Genomic DNA, 15,382 nt, shown 5'->3' on the forward strand with positions numbered 1-15,382 from the left:
GTATTTGATGGCATGTAGGTCATCACCGCGGGCCATGTGGATATGATGGAGATAGTCCTCGATCCATACCGCAGGATCTGTTGTGCCATCGTATGATTCGATGTTCACGGGTTTGAAACCCTCGGGGATTTAATGATCCATTACTTCATCTGTGAAGCATAGTGGGTGTGCGGCGCCTCTGTATTGGGCTATATCACGACGCAGCTCAAACGAGCTTTGTCTACTGTGTTCGGCCCGACCGGATTTACTGTATCCGGAGTGACGATTACTGTCTCGTGCCGTGGGGCGCCCACGCGATCCGTAGATCGATCTTGTTTGCCTTGCCTTGTCCTCCAATATATCTCGTAGGTCTGGCGCATTTTCCCGTGCCTTGGTATCTTTTGAGCGGCACCGGGGTGCGGCTTGAGTGGAGGGCCAAGAGGCCTCTCTGTTGCGGCCACGGGGGGGCCGGTCAGCCGCATCATGCGCTGGTGATGTAGGTTTAGGTGCTTCCTCCTCTAATCGGGGTAGCAACCTGCGCTTTGGGTAGCTCTTGGAGGGGCGTTTGAGTTCATACTCTTCGTCCGCAAGGACTTTAGTCCATCTGTCGGCTAGCAAATCTTGATCAGCTCTAAGCTGTTGCTGTTTTTTCTTGAGGTTGCTCGCCGTGGCCATAAGCCTGCGTTTAAAACTCTCTTGTTTGACGGAATCCTCCGGCACAACAAATTCATCGTCGTCGAGGCTTGCCTCGTCTTCGGAGGGAGGCATATAGTTATCGTCCTCGACCTCCCTGTCTGCCGCTCTCTCATCAGGGTTGGCTTCTCCATCCTCCTGTGCTGAATCTTGCTGGAGGTGGTTGTCTTCGGCACAGTCCGGGGTGTTATTATCTCCCGTGCCGGGATCACCGTTTTTGCTTTGGCGGGATTTAGAACGGCGCCGCTGACGCCGGCGCTTAGGCTACTTCTTGGAGGGGCCATCCTCCGCTGTTCCATCGCCATTGCCTTCTTTTGGGGTGTCCACCATGTATATATCATACAACGAGGTGGCTTTCCAGTGCCCTATAGGCGCTGGTTCTTGATCGTCTCCTGCATCGGCGTCCATACCGTCGATGTCTTCGGAGTCGAAGTCGAGCACGTCGGTTAAATCATCGACAGTGGCTACGAAGTGGGTGGTGGGTGGGCTTTGAATTTCTTCATCATCCGCATCCCAACCTTGCTGACCACAGTCCGGCCAGGGCTCTCCTGATAAAGAGAGAGACTTTAGTGAATTCAGAATATCACCGAAGGGCGAGTGCTGAAAGATGTCCGCGGCGGTGAACTCCATGATCGGCGCCCAATCGGGTTCGATCGGTAGGGGCGCGAAGGGCTCGGAGTCTGGAGAGGAGTCCGGCTCCTTGGAGTCACGGGCTTCGCAGAGAATAGGGCTGGTGTTCGGCTCGATCGCCATAGAGATTGCAGCCCTCGAGGCGGTGTCCAACCACCCATCCTCGATTGGCGAAGTTGGCTCCGAATTAAGGGTCGGAGCTGATGCGGGTGCGGCCTCCAGGGCACTGTTCGGTGGCAGAGCTAGATCATGTGCATCGTGACAGTGCGGCGCACCCGACTGCGGCTCGAATCCGTCGAAGATCAAGTCTCCGCGGAGGTCCGCTGTGTAGTTTAAACTTCCAAATCTGACCTGACGGCCAGGGGCGTAGCTTTCGATCTGCTCCAGATGGCCAAGCGAATTGGCCCGTAGTGCAAAGCCACCAAATACGAAGATCTGTCCGGGGAGAAAAGTCTCACCCTGGATCGCATCATCGTTGATGATCAGAGGAGCCATCGGGCCTAAAAGTGACGACACAGAGGAACTCTCAATGAAAGCACCAATGTCGGTGTCAAAACCAGCGGATCTCGGGTAGGGGGTCCCGAACTGTGCGTCTAGGCGTATGGTAACAGGAGGCAGGGGACACGATGTTTTACCCAGGTTTGGGCCCTCTTGATGGAGGTAAAACCCTACGTCCTGCTTGATTAATATTCATGATATGGGTAGTACAAGAGTAGATCTACCACGAGATCAGAGAGGCTAAACCCTAGAAGCTAGCCTATGGTATGATTGTATGTTCGTCTTACGGACTAAACCTCTCCGGTTTATATAGACACCGGAGAGGGCTAGGGTTACACAGAGTCGGTTACAATGGTAGGAGATCTACATATCCATATCGCCAAGCTTGCCTTCCACGCCAAGGAAAGTCCCTTCCGGACACGGAACGAAGTCTTCAATCTTGTATCTTCATGGTCCAGGAGTCCGACCGAAGGTATAGTCCGGCTATTCGGACACCCCCTAATCTAGGACTCCCTCACCGCCCTTAAATTTAGACTTCCGCCGCGGCCTTCTTACACACAAACAAAAAAATCGCCATTGCGCTCCCACTCATTGTTCCCCACGAAAAACCAGGTTGTAGGAGGACCAACTGCTCCAGGCCATGGGATTCATCAAGGAATTCATGGAGGTACAGGCCCACGGCAACACCAAGTTGCACGTGATCCACACCAACGACTTGCACAAGGCGGCGACCACCATCGAGCAGTTCGAGCGACACCTCGAATTCGAGGGCCACAAGATCGTCAGAGTTGATGTGGAGTACACCAACGACGTTGGCGAAGATCAGAAACCAGCCCTCGTCCAGCTCTCCGTCGGCAAGGATCATCCGGTGTTGCTCTTCCAACTGAGCGCCGCTGACAAGAACTGCACCAGGTTCGACAACTTCCTCGCCGACCCCAGATACACGTTTGCTGGCTTCTCCATCGATGGCGACATAGAGATGCTCGGGCGTGTCCGACTAGAGATCGCCCACTTCGTCGACATCCAGAAGGAATGGAGGGTGCCTACAGCTACCAAGCGTCTGGACTCCCTTGGGGATGTCTCAGGCATCATTGTCCACGACTACTACAACTACATGAAGAAGAAGCTCACCAACGCAGAGCACCAGCGCTGGGCGCGCATGCCCCTGTCCATGAGGCACATCGAGTATGCAGCAAAAGATGCTTACGCTACGTACGAGATATGGAGCCGTCTCACCATCATCCAGGAAGGCCTCCGCCGGGCAAAACTCGAGAAGGAGCAGACCAGGAAGCGCGCAAGGTGCTGGGGCGACTACGACTACTGAAGCAGGTGGTCCCGGCCAAGAAAAGTAACTAGAAGATTGCTCATGCCATTCTAGATTTCCCGTTAGATTTGCTTTCTCTCAAGACTGTCGTTTGCTTGCTCTAAATTTAGATTTGCTTGTGTCGCAGTTAACCTTGTAGTTTGCTTACAGTTTACATATCTTCTGAACAAATTTATTTCCACTGCAATGTTGCAGTTTTCTATTATTAGAATATATTGGCGTGAACTGAAAAATATAAACATAGTACAAATAACCTTGTAGTTTGCCTCCAGTTTACATATCTTCTGAACAAGTTTATTCCCAGTGCAATGTTGCAGTTTTCTATTATTAGAATATATTGGCGTGAACTAAAAAATATAAACATAGTACAGATAACCTTGTAGTTTGCTTCTAGTTTACATATCTTCTGAACAAGTTTATTTCCAGTGCAATGTTGCAGTTTTCTATTATTAGAATATATTGGCGTGAACTGAAAAATATAAACACAGTACAGATAACCTTGTAGTTTTGCTTCCAGTTTACATATCTTCTGAACAAGTTTATTTCTAGTACAATGTTGCAGTTTTCTATTATTAGAATATATTGGCGTGAAATGAAAAATATAAACACAGTACAGATACTATACGATGAGCGTAACGCACAGAGCAGGTACACATAGCAATCCACAAAAATGACGAGCATGCAATGCACTAGTACCTTTGTGGATGCAGCATTGAAATGCAGGGACAACAATTACAGAATGCTCCTAAAAGCAGTGCACAATGTTCTAACAAACCAGTGCACACACAAATATTAAAAATCGTTCGTATGGAACACTTAGGAAAAACATTTTGAATACAGAGGTAGTTAGGTGTTTATTCTCCTTGGAAAACATTGCTTACGCCCGTGACCCTCAGATAAGAACACTACAGAGGCACGGTTGTCCGTCAATAACACCAACTAGCTACTTAAAACACCCACGAAGGCACTTCGGTGCCTCCACTCCTATGGAGACCGTGCGTAAATTGACTTCACGTCCATTAATGAGGCCGAGTGCCTTCGAAGACACAAGAAACTCATAGGCCATGGCCCCGCAATGAAAACGTGTCAATGAAAGCTTCTTGAAAACATAGGCACACCTTCACCATCACGATCCTTCGCGTCCCTACCTCCCTTAGAATAACGTCCGTGCCTCCAGTTCGTCGGGTAAAACCGTACCGCGTGTTAAGAAAGTTGCTGAAAACAAAAACATCAGAAAACCAGGCATTACGTCGACCCCGCTGGCACTAAATGTGATGTCACCGAAAATGCAGAGGTAGGAGCGTGCCTTACGGACAGCTTCCGGCGTATCGGGTCTATGAAGATTTACTTCCTTCTTAATATTGGAGGTGACTATCGCAAAGGCATAGGCTCCATCATTCACCTCTGTGCCTCGGCAAGAACGACGACCGTGCTTGTAACTGTAAAGCGTATAGGACACCTTAGGGACGACCTTGCAACTATTTCAGACATGACCGTGCCTATTCCGTCGGCACATTCATGCCTCTCACAGTTAATTCAAAAACATTTCCGAGAAAACAGTAACGGACGCCTATTGTCAATCCCCGCGTCACGTACATTCGACGTACATTCCTTCGTCACACAAGTAATAGCCGTGCCTCTGCCACAGAACATATAAGTGAAAAACGATTATTCCTACACTTGTAAAACTCGGAATGCCCTAGATAAATGTCGAATCCCACCTTGCGGTAAAACCATGGAGGCCGCTGCTTCTCAGAAACACGTCTGTGGCTTTTTGCGCATGTAGTTGAGTGCACGGATATTTGTTTGTGCTCGTGCCTCATGTAGCACCATAGCACAAATAGACGTCCGTGCAATCACGTAGCTTAAACTCCGTGCATCACGTAGCATCGTATCTGTGCCTCTTGTTTCGCCTCTAGCTATATGAGTGCTTCTTGCAGCTGCATGACGACGCCTCTCGTTGCTTCTCGTTCTTTCTGACCATCTCGTAGAGTCAGTTGCAACACGGACACACAACAGTGCCTTTGAAGAAACACAGCACCGCTCCTACCAGCGAATGTATCACTGAAAACAATTGCCACTCCCAATAAATGTACCACGCCCGTGTGTCTGAGAGTTAAAGCTGCCATTTGAAGCATGCTTCTCTTGGTTAGAGACTTGTGCCTCTACATACTGCCCTAGCATGCCTCACGAGATACGATGGTTGTTAAAAATATAACTACATTCCTCATGAGATTGTAAAAGTTAACATTTGACAGCAAACTACGAAAGACAACGATCATCTCCACGACTTGTTGGAGATACGACGATTGTTAAAAATACAACTGCTGATTTTATTTTTATTTCTTATAAAGAAAAACCATGATCCAGAACCCACGATGTGCACAACCGAGTCGACAGTGAGATCGTGCAGCCCTTTTCCACTTCCCCGCTGTCGGTGTCAAAACCGGCGGATCTCGGGTAGGGGGTCCCGAACTGTGCGTCTAGGCGGATGGTAACAGGAGGCAGGGGACACGATGTTTTACCCAGGTTTGGGCCCTCTTGATGGAGGTAAAACCCTACGTCCTGCTTGATTAATATTGATGATATGGGTAGTACAAGAGTAGATCTACCACGAGATCAGAGAGGCTAAACCCTAGAAGCTAGCCTATGGTATGATTGTTGTTCGTCCTATGGACTAAAACCCTCCGGTTTATATAGACACCGGAGAGGGCTAGGGTGACACAGAGTCGGTTACAATGGTAGGAGAGCTACATATCCGTATCGCCAAGCTTGCCTTCCATGCCAAGGAAAGTCCCTTCCGGACACGGGACGAAGTCTTCAATCTTGTATCATCATAGTCCAGGAGTCTGGCCAAAGGTATAGTCCGGCTATCCGGACACCCCCTAATCCAGGACTCCCTCAGTATCCCCTGAACCAGGCTTCAATGATGACGAGTCCGGCGCACAAATTTTCTACGGCATTGCAAGGCGGGTTCCTCCTCCAAGTACTTCGTAGAAGATTTTGAACACAAAGGTAGTATCCGTCTCTGCAAAATAAGTTTCCACATATTGCCATAGAGAGAATAATATTTACACAAATCTATTCTGCTGACGTATTCCGTAGCGCGACATCACACCACGGCCAAGTCTTTATTCGAATCGTTTTACTGTCCCACCTCAGCGCGTTTAGCAAGGCGGTTTCCTTGGCACGTCTTGTCAAAGCAGAGATCGTGTCCCCTTATTCTGGGATTCTCATCAATATGGGCATGGGTAACCCAACCGTTCCCGTTGGTATGTTTTCTCGATCAAAGGCGAGTCCCAAACGGTCACGAGGAGGGCCCTTGGTATTCAACCTCTTATAAAGAGACCAAGGCCTTACTTCTTTCTCTCAATCTCAAACGAGTTCGCCCTTCGCCTCGAGTTCCAACACCCAAGGCTCCAAATTTCAGGCACTTTGGACCTTTGACAATGTCCGGTTTCGACCTTCAAGGCCGATGGATGCCCTCATCCGTCACGGAGGAGGACGTGCTAAAGTTGAGAGAGGCCAGGTTCTTGATCGGCGAAATCTCGCATAGGCTGCCTGCTCAAGGGCAGGTCATTCCCACTCCCAAGCCTGGTGAGAGTGTGGTGTTCATGTCTCACTTCCTTCGGGGGCTAGGCTTCCCGACGAATCCCTTCGTGAGGGGGCTCATGTTTTATTATGGGCTGGAATTTCATGACTTAGCTCCGGAGTCCATCCTCCATATTTCCTCATTCATCGTCGTGTGTGAGGCCTTCCTCCATATTACTCCTCACTTCGGACTATGGCTCAAGACCTTCAAAGTAGAGCCGAAGATGATCGAGGGATGGCACGTGGAGTGAGGAGGTGCTTTTATAAGCAAGAATACTGGTGCTCCATGGCCCGAGGGCTCTTTCAAGGGGAGTCTAGCTTATGGCAACGAGAGTGGTTTTATATCACAGCTCCCAGGAGTGCCAAGTGGGTGGCGCTGCCTGCTTTCCGCTCGGGTCCCCCGCCACGACTGGCGTCATGGGTCAATAAGGGGCTAGACTGGGGGCCGGCAAAGGACGTGCCCCTGTTGCAGGGCCGCACCCGAGATCTCCTAGAAAGAGACATCAGTCTGGTCATGGTGATGCAGGTTATGTTAATTCGCCGAGTTCTGCCCTGCAAATGTCGCCCCCTCCGCCTGTGGGAGTTCAACCCGGAGGGACCATGAGTTCTCCAACATTTTCTTGGCATGACGCCCGTGGAGATGTACAAATTGTTCTTCGGACCACAAGTAGTGTGTCCGGATTCTACGGAGGACGTAGGTCTGAGCTGCAATCGTCTGGATACTCAAGTAAGTAGCCTTGTGCCCGGACTCGCTATCCGTATATTTATCATAAAATTGCCCCTAAAAGAGCTGTCCTTTAAACAGGAGTGGGTAGCGAAAGCAAAGCTAATCAGGTGTCCGGCCCCCCTCCCCGAGACCACACCGGGTCCCGTGCTAGTCAGGATGTTGGAGGTTGTGCCTTCAAAGGAAAGAGAGGGAGGGGAGAAGCTACAGCCTCCTCGAAGGAGGTTGTCCGGAAGGGGGGAATCGAAAATTCCTCTCCTCAGGGAAAGAAGAGGACCGCCTCTGAAGACCCGGAGACCATGGCCTCAAAGCGGGGGAAGAAATCTTCACCAGAGGGTCCTGTGCTGGGGGATACTTCGGCCGAATTATGCCCTCAAGGGGATCAGCCCTCCACCGAGCCGTAAGTAGAGAGGAGTTTTCTTTTTAAGAAATGAGAGGAATCCTTGCTTTATATCTGAGAAAAATAATCGAAAATTTACCTTGTAGCTCGGACCTTAGCCCTTCTCAGCAGAGCCTTCGGGGGATCTTCTTCCGGAGATGATGGAGAGCGGAACGCCTCCCCCTGCCGTACCGCCTTGCGAGGCAGGCGACCCTGAGGTATCGTCGCGGAGGGTTTCTCCGAATCCGGCAGGGCTGGAAGGTAGTCATATGGCCCCCCAAAGCCCTCCACGTCCGGCCTTCGAAAGGGGCCATCGGACGAGTCCGGCGCCGTCTGGTGCGCGGTCGGAGGGGCTGAAGGATCTGCTAGGGCGAGCATCTATCTTAGAGGAGCACCGTGTATTGATGGGTATGGTGATTGAGAGGATTTCATCCGCGGAGAGCGGATTGCACGAGGCCGTCAGGAGTTTGCTGACAGGTTTTGAGGTATGCAAAATAATGTACCCTTTTTGGACAGTTGCGCATAAATAAGATGCGCCCTGTGTAGATAGTAGCCCCTGAGACTCTGTGCGTTGTCAAAATTGACGGCGCGTAGAGGATCATAATCTCAGGTCTAATATGCCGCCTTCATACGTAGGTGGCGAAGTGTCCGGTGTCAAGCCGGACTGATGAATTTGCCGAGCTAAAGCGGCAACTTAACGTGGCAGGTGCCGATATTGCGCTTGTCAACAAGCGGCTTGACGAGGCCCAAGGTATGTAATTCCTCCGGCGGCACCTGGTAATAGGAGCTTTATGCCAGTATCTTACAATGTGTGCGCTTGATGCAGATGGTGCTGCTGCCATGGAGAATCTTCGGGTGGAACTTGCCCGAGTAAAGGAGCAAGCCAGGAAAAGTGATGCGGCTGCCAGAAAGGCAATTGAAGAGCTGAAAGATGAACAGGCTGCTCACTGCCAAAGCAAGAAGGAAATGGCCGAGATGTCCATGAAGCTGAAGAACGCTGCTGACCGTTGCAAGCTTCTTGAAAAAGAAGATCGGGCGGAACAGACGGACTTGGAGAAGGCCGTTTCCGATGCCAAGGATGCTCGCTCTGCAATGAGAGCTATGAAGGAGGAGTTGCGTCAGGCCGGAGAGATCGCGGCTGGAAAACCCTTTATGCTGCGGAGGAAGTTCTGTGATCCTAAACATGCTCCGTTAGACTAGATGTGGAGTACAGCGGACCCCTATCTGGATTTGGCAGCGAGTTCCGCAGATGCGGCCGAACACTTCCAAGATCAAGAAGATCATGAAGTGGAAAAGCTCTTTTGGTCGCAGTTCCACAATCCGGAGGGTCCACTGTCATTAGCCGGTCGTTTGGCCGAATGGGTCGAGCTAAATAGGTTGTTCGGACTCGCCATGAAGTATGTCATGAGTCATCTGTGGCCAGAGAGGCCAGAGCCAAAAAGTTATTTCAACTTAGTGCAGCAGTTCCTTGGTGCGGCGTCGTGTATCGATGCGATGAAGAGGTCAGCGTGCATAGAGGGTGCGCGGATGGCTCTTGCCCGTGTGAAGACATACTGGGCGGAAATGGTGGCCACCGCTTTTGCATCCCCCGACTCGGATGGAAGCCGAGTACCTGTCGAGCACTATTTTCAGGAAGTTCTGCAAGGCGCTCGTTTAATAGAGACACAGTGCTCGAAGGATACTATATTCGAATAGCATATATTATTGTAAAACAATATTTTGATAAATTGTAGAAGCTTTTTATACTTGTGCCTGCAAGTATTATAATACCTCCTGTGCGGCCGTTTAACATATATGTATATATAATCTGAAAGATGGCAGTCGTCGGCTTCAGCCCCCATGCACATAATGCGGGGGTGTTCGCAGAAGGCGCATTTTCATACTTGATCCAACGTCTTGGTCCTACAAAGGAGGTGATAGCACAGCGAACTAGGCAATCGGACTATGATGCTTTATCACTTTCACTTAGCCATAGGAGTTTGACAATGAGGCTATTTATATAGCCCCTGGTGGTGCCTGCGCTCGCCCGAACTCAGGGCGCGTATGTGCCTGGCCGGGAAGCGGCCCTTCGTTAATGCGGAGGAATCCTAAAGATTCCAGTAAGTCATCGAGTGGTTGACCAGTCTCATGCTATATCATGACAGACAGTTTTCGGCTTTCTCTACTGAGGTGCTCGCCTGGCCGAACCGGGGCACAATCGCAGTAGTTCTCCTGGTGCCGCCTTAGCCGATAGAGCGGAATGTAAGGTAGCAAAACACAGGAGCCGGGCAAACCCAACATTTGACCAAAGACATGATTCGGAGCTGATGCATATAAGGACAATCTCGCAACGCCGAACACTCCCTAAGGTATTCGGTCTTTATGAGGGCGGGCGGGATAATGCCCTTAGTAATAAGCCCATCGTGTCCAGGTATGCGCAAAAATCTGACGTGGCCACATGCCAAAACACCTGCCTCCTCCTTGGTTATACCAAGAAACCAGGGGATGTGTATCAACAAGAGACAGTAAAAAAGGTTTATGCAGGGTCTTAATCTGAAAAGAATCCTTGGAACGGGTCCCTGCTGCATGTCTGCGTCTGTGTCTCCGTTGTGCCGTATCCTGGACGGGCGTAGCATGGTGTTCATCTGTAAAAGAGAGGAACTTAGTTTAGGAAAGATCATGTCGAACATGAGTTATACTAAATAAATGAAGTATAAATCGAAATGGGTAAAATTGAGCTTTATTGTCTCTTGTTTTATATGCGCGGAGCCCCTGGTACAGGGGTATACGGCTATTAAGCCTTTATCAATTGTATGTTTATGCCGGACTCGTCTAGCCGTGTCTGTGGTCTTGACGACCTGTTTAGGTTCTTTGGCTGGTAAAGCCGCTTTATTGTGGGACTGTCAAGGCAGCCGCACTGTCTTCCACGCGGGGGGAACACTCAATGTTTTCCCTTTAATGAGATGATGCCTCGTGGACCAGGCATCTTAAGCGTGAGACATGCATAATGCGGTATTGCGTTAAGGCGGGTAAAGCTTCACGTCCCAGCAGTGCTTGATAGCTACTTGAGAATGGGGCGCTGTGGAAAGTTAGCTGTTCACGACGGAAGTTATCGGGGGAGCCGAACATAACTTCTAGCTGGAGGGAACCCATGCAACGGGCATCCGGGCCTGGCGTTACCCCTTGAAAGGAGGTTTTTCTATGGAGAATTTTTGTTGGTTCTATCCCCATGTTGCGGATTGTAAAGTGGAGTTCGCCGATTATTGGATCTAATACCAAGGTAGTCCAGCCTGCGTTCCAGATACTTCTAGAGTAATCCTGATGGTCGAAGGTGATCGGTTTTAACAACCATGGGAGAGACTCCTTTGGGATAGGTCATATGGCGCGCATCTCTGTTGGCGCCATTCTGTTCGTCACGTGAAGTAAGTTACTATTTTGACTTCTTGTGGGAAATCCTTTTGTTTCCTGGTGCTCTGCTTGTGGGGTTCGTCGTCCTCCTCGCTTGGTGTGTCGAGCCCCTTGTGTTCGGCGTTGAGTTTGCCGGGTTGCTTGAAAACCCAACAATCTCTGTGGGTATGGTTCGCAGGCTGTGTATTTGACATATCTTGTCCAAGATTTTGTTTAAGTTGGATAGCTCGTCCCTGTTATCCTTGAGGGGCGAATTTCTCTGATTCTGCCACGAGCTTTTGAATCCAGCGTTGACCGCCGTGCTCTTTGGGATGTTTCTCTTATTACGGTGCTGGTCCTTGTTGCGTCGGGGTTTTCCGTTTCCATCCCTAACTTCGGATGTACTTGGGTCACTGGTGCTACATCTTGCCAACCAGTTGTCCTCTCCTACGCAAAAGCGGGTCATGAGGCTTGTTAATGCGGCCATTGTTCTTGGCTTTTCTTGGCCGAGGTGGCTGGCGAGCCATTCGTCTCGAACGTTATGCTTAAAAGCTGCTAGGGCTTCGGCATCCGGACAGTCGACTATCTAATTCTTTTTAGTAAGAAATTTGTTCCAGAATTTCCGGGTTGACTCTCCAGGCTGTTGAGTTATGTGACTGAGATCGTCTGCATCCGGAGGGCGGACATAGGTCCCTTGAAAATTTGCCCTGAAAGCATCCTCGAGCTCTTCCCAACTTCCAATGGTGTTTTCGGGAAGGCTTTTGAGCCAATGCCGGGCTGGCCCTTTAAGCTTGAGGGGTAAGTATTTTATGGCGTGGAGGTCATCTCCTCTGGCCATGTGTATGTGGAGGATATAATCCTCGATCCAGACCCCAGGGTCTGTTGTTCCATCGTACGCCTCTATGTTTACGGGCTTGAATCCCGCTGGAAATTCATGGTCCAGCACCTCGTCGGTGAAACATAGGGGGTGTGCGGCACCCCTATATTTTGGTGTGCCGTGATGTTCGGATATTTGTTGTGTTGCATTGCTTACTAGAGCTTGCTTTCTTGGCCCGTAGATAGATCTGGTTGGGCCATATTTTTGATGCGGATCCTTTGGTGGATCGCGTGCCAGCTTGTGTGCGTCGCCGCTTGCCGCTCCATGCTGGCCATGCGGTCGTCTACACGACCGGGTGGCTTTCCTATTTTTTTACTGTGGGGGCTCTAAGGCCTCCTCGTCAAATTCAGGCAGTAGCTTTCGCTTTGGATAGCTTTTTGTGCGGCGACTGCCGCCATATTTGTCTACGGTGTTGCGTACTTTGCTCCATCTGATTCTGAGTGCATCTTCCGCAGTTTTGAGCTTCCGCTTCTGCTTTTTCAGGCTACGCGTAGTAGCGACGAGCCCTTCGTAGAGGTTCTTCTGCTCCATGAGCCTATCCGGCGTAAGGTCGTCCGGACTGTTGTTTTCGCCAGGGACGGGGTGTTCGGTTTGTTTATCCAAGTTGCCCTGTTCGGACGGTTGCTCGAAGGCATGTTCGTCGTCCGCCGGCTCGTCCTGCTCTATGGCTGGGTTTGTATAGCTGCTGTCTCTGTCGAGGCGGGGCTTGGAGCGGCACTTACGTCGCCGCTTTGATTGCTTTTCGAGTGAACGATCCCTCATTGCATCCCTGTGTTCCTTGTCGTCGCTTCCTTTGGGTGTGTCCACCATGTATACATCATGAGATGAGGTGGATGTCCAATGCCTTATAGGCGTTGGTTCATGTTCATCTCCTACATCGTCGTCCATACCGTTGATGTCTTCGGAGTCGAAGTCGAGCACGTCGTTTAAATTATCGATAGTGGCTACGAAGTGGGTGGTGGGTGGGCTTTGAATTTCTTCATCATCCGCATCCCAACCTTGTTAACCATAGTCCGGCCAGGGCTCTCCTGATAAAGAGAGAGACTTTAGTGAATTCAGAATATCGCCGAAGGGCGAGTGCTGAAAGATGTCCGCAGCGGTGAACTCCATGATCGGCGCCCAATCGGGTTCGATCGGTAGGGGGCGCGGAGGGCTCGGAGTCTGGAGAGGAGTCCGGCTCCTTGGAGTCACGGGCTTCGCAGAGAATAGGGCTGGTGTTCGGCTCGATCACCGTAGAGATTGCAGCCCCCGAGGCGGTGTCCAACCGCCCATCCTCGATTGGCGCAGTTGGCTCCGAATTAAGAGTCAGAGCTGATGCGGGTGCGGCCTCCAGGGCACTATTCGGCGGCAGAGCTAGATCATGCCCATCGTGACAGTGCGGCGCGCTCGGCTGCGGCTCGAATCCGTCGAAGATCAAGTCTCCGCGGAGGTCCGCTGTGTAGTTCAAACTTCCAAATCTGACCTGACGGCCAGGGGCGTAGCTTTTGATCTGCTCCAGATGGCCAAGTGAATTGGCCCGCAGTGCAAAGCTGCCAAATACGAAGATCTGTCCGGGGAGAAAAGTCTCATCCTGGATCGCATCGTCGTTGATGATCGGAGGGGCCATCGGGCCTAAAAGTGACGACACAGAGGAACTCTCAATGAAAGCACCAATGTCGGTGTCTAAACCGGCGGATCTCGGGTAGGGGGTCCCGAACTGTGCGTCTAGGCGGATGGTAATAGGAGGCAGGGGACACGATGTTTTGCCCAGGTTCGGGCCCTCTTGATGGAGGTAAAACCCTACATCCTGCTTGATTAATATTGATGATATGGGTAGTACAAGAGTAGATCTACCACGAGATCAGAGAGGCTAAACCCTAGAAGCTAGCCTATGGTATGATTGTTGTTCGTCCTATGGACTAAAACCCTCCGGTTTATATAGACACCGGAGAGGGCTAGGGTTACACAAAGTCGGTTACAATGGTAGGAGATCTACATATCCGTATCACGAAGCTTGCCTTCCACGCCAAGGAAAGTCCCTTCCGGACACGGGACGAAGTCTTCAATCTTGTATCTTCATAGTCCAGGAGTCCAGCCGAAGGTATAGTCCGGCTATCCGGACACCCCCTAATCCAGGACTCCCTCACCCGCCCTTAAATTTAGACTCCCGCCGCGGCCTTCTCACACACAAAGAACAGAAATCGCCATTGAGCTCCCACTCATTGTTCCCCACGAAAAATCAGATTACAGGAGGACCAACTGCTCCAGGCGATGGGATTCACCAGGGAATTCATGGAGGTGTAGGCGCACCGCAACACAAAGTTGCACGTGATCCACACCAACGACTTGTACAAGGCGGCGACCACCATTGAGCAGTTCGAGCGACACCTCCAGTTCGAGCGCCACAAGATCGTCGGAGTTGATGTGAAGTACACCAACGACCATGGCGAAGATCAGAAACCCGCCCTCGTCCAGCTCTCCATCGGCAAGGATCATCCGGTGCTGCTCTTCCAACTGAGCGCGGCCGACAAGAACTACACCAAGTTTGACAACTTCCTCGCGGACCCCAGGTACACGTTTGTTGGCTTCTCCATCGACGGCGACATAGAGATGCTCGGCCGCGTCGGACTGGAGATCGCCCACTTCATCGACATCCAGAAGGAATGGAGGGTGCCTACAGCTACCAAGCCTCTGGACTCCCTTGGGGACGTCTCAGGCATCCTTGTGCATGACGTAGAGCTCACCAACGCATAACACAGCCGCTGGGTGTGCATGCCCCTGTCCATGAGGCACATCGAGTACGCGGCAAAGGACGCTTACGCTGCGTACGAGATATGGAGCCGCCTCAGCATCATCCAGGAAGGGCTTCGCCGGGTAAAACCCGACAAGGAGCAGATCAGGAAGCACGCTAGGTCTTGTGGCGACTACTACTATTGAAGTAGATGGTCCCGGCAAACAAAATTATCTAGAACATTCTAGATTTCTCATTGGATTTGATTTCCCTCAAGACTGCCTTTTGCTTGTTATAAATTTAGGTTTGCTTGTGTCGTAGTCAACCTTGTAGTTTTCTTGCAATTTACATGTCTTTTGCACAAGTTTATTTCCAGTGCACCACAATAGGCACTTATGTGCCTATGTGCCTCTGATACCAAGGGGACCATGCATAACTTGGCTTCACGTCATTTTACGCAACATTCTAGATGTCAACCAAAAGATTCACCTTCTCTCTGATATGTTCATTAATGAGGCCTAATGCCTTCGAAAACACATGGAGCTCATAGTCCATGCCCCCCACAATGAAAATGTGTTAGTGAAAGCTTCTTTAAAGCAGAGGCACACCTT

The 15,382-nt window shown here is 50.6% G+C and overlaps 1 protein-coding gene and 1 pseudogene across 1 annotated transcript; both read left to right on the plus strand.

The window, feature by feature from the left end:
* Positions 1-2,440: 2,440 nt before the first annotated feature.
* Positions 2,441-3,124, plus strand: LOC125534679. The gene has a single exon (XM_048697837.1). It carries the CDS (start codon positions 2,441-2,443, stop codon positions 3,122-3,124), a length of 684 nt encoding a protein of 227 aa, XP_048553794.1.
* Positions 3,125-14,311: 11,187 nt separating this feature from the next.
* On the plus strand, positions 14,312-14,977 carry LOC125534521 (annotated as a pseudogene).
* Positions 14,978-15,382: the final 405 nt, after the last annotated feature.

Source organism: Triticum urartu, chromosome 2 (genome assembly GCF_003073215.2).
Source record: "Triticum urartu cultivar G1812 chromosome 2, Tu2.1, whole genome shotgun sequence".
NCBI classification, from domain to species: Eukaryota; Viridiplantae; Streptophyta; class Magnoliopsida; order Poales; family Poaceae; genus Triticum; species Triticum urartu.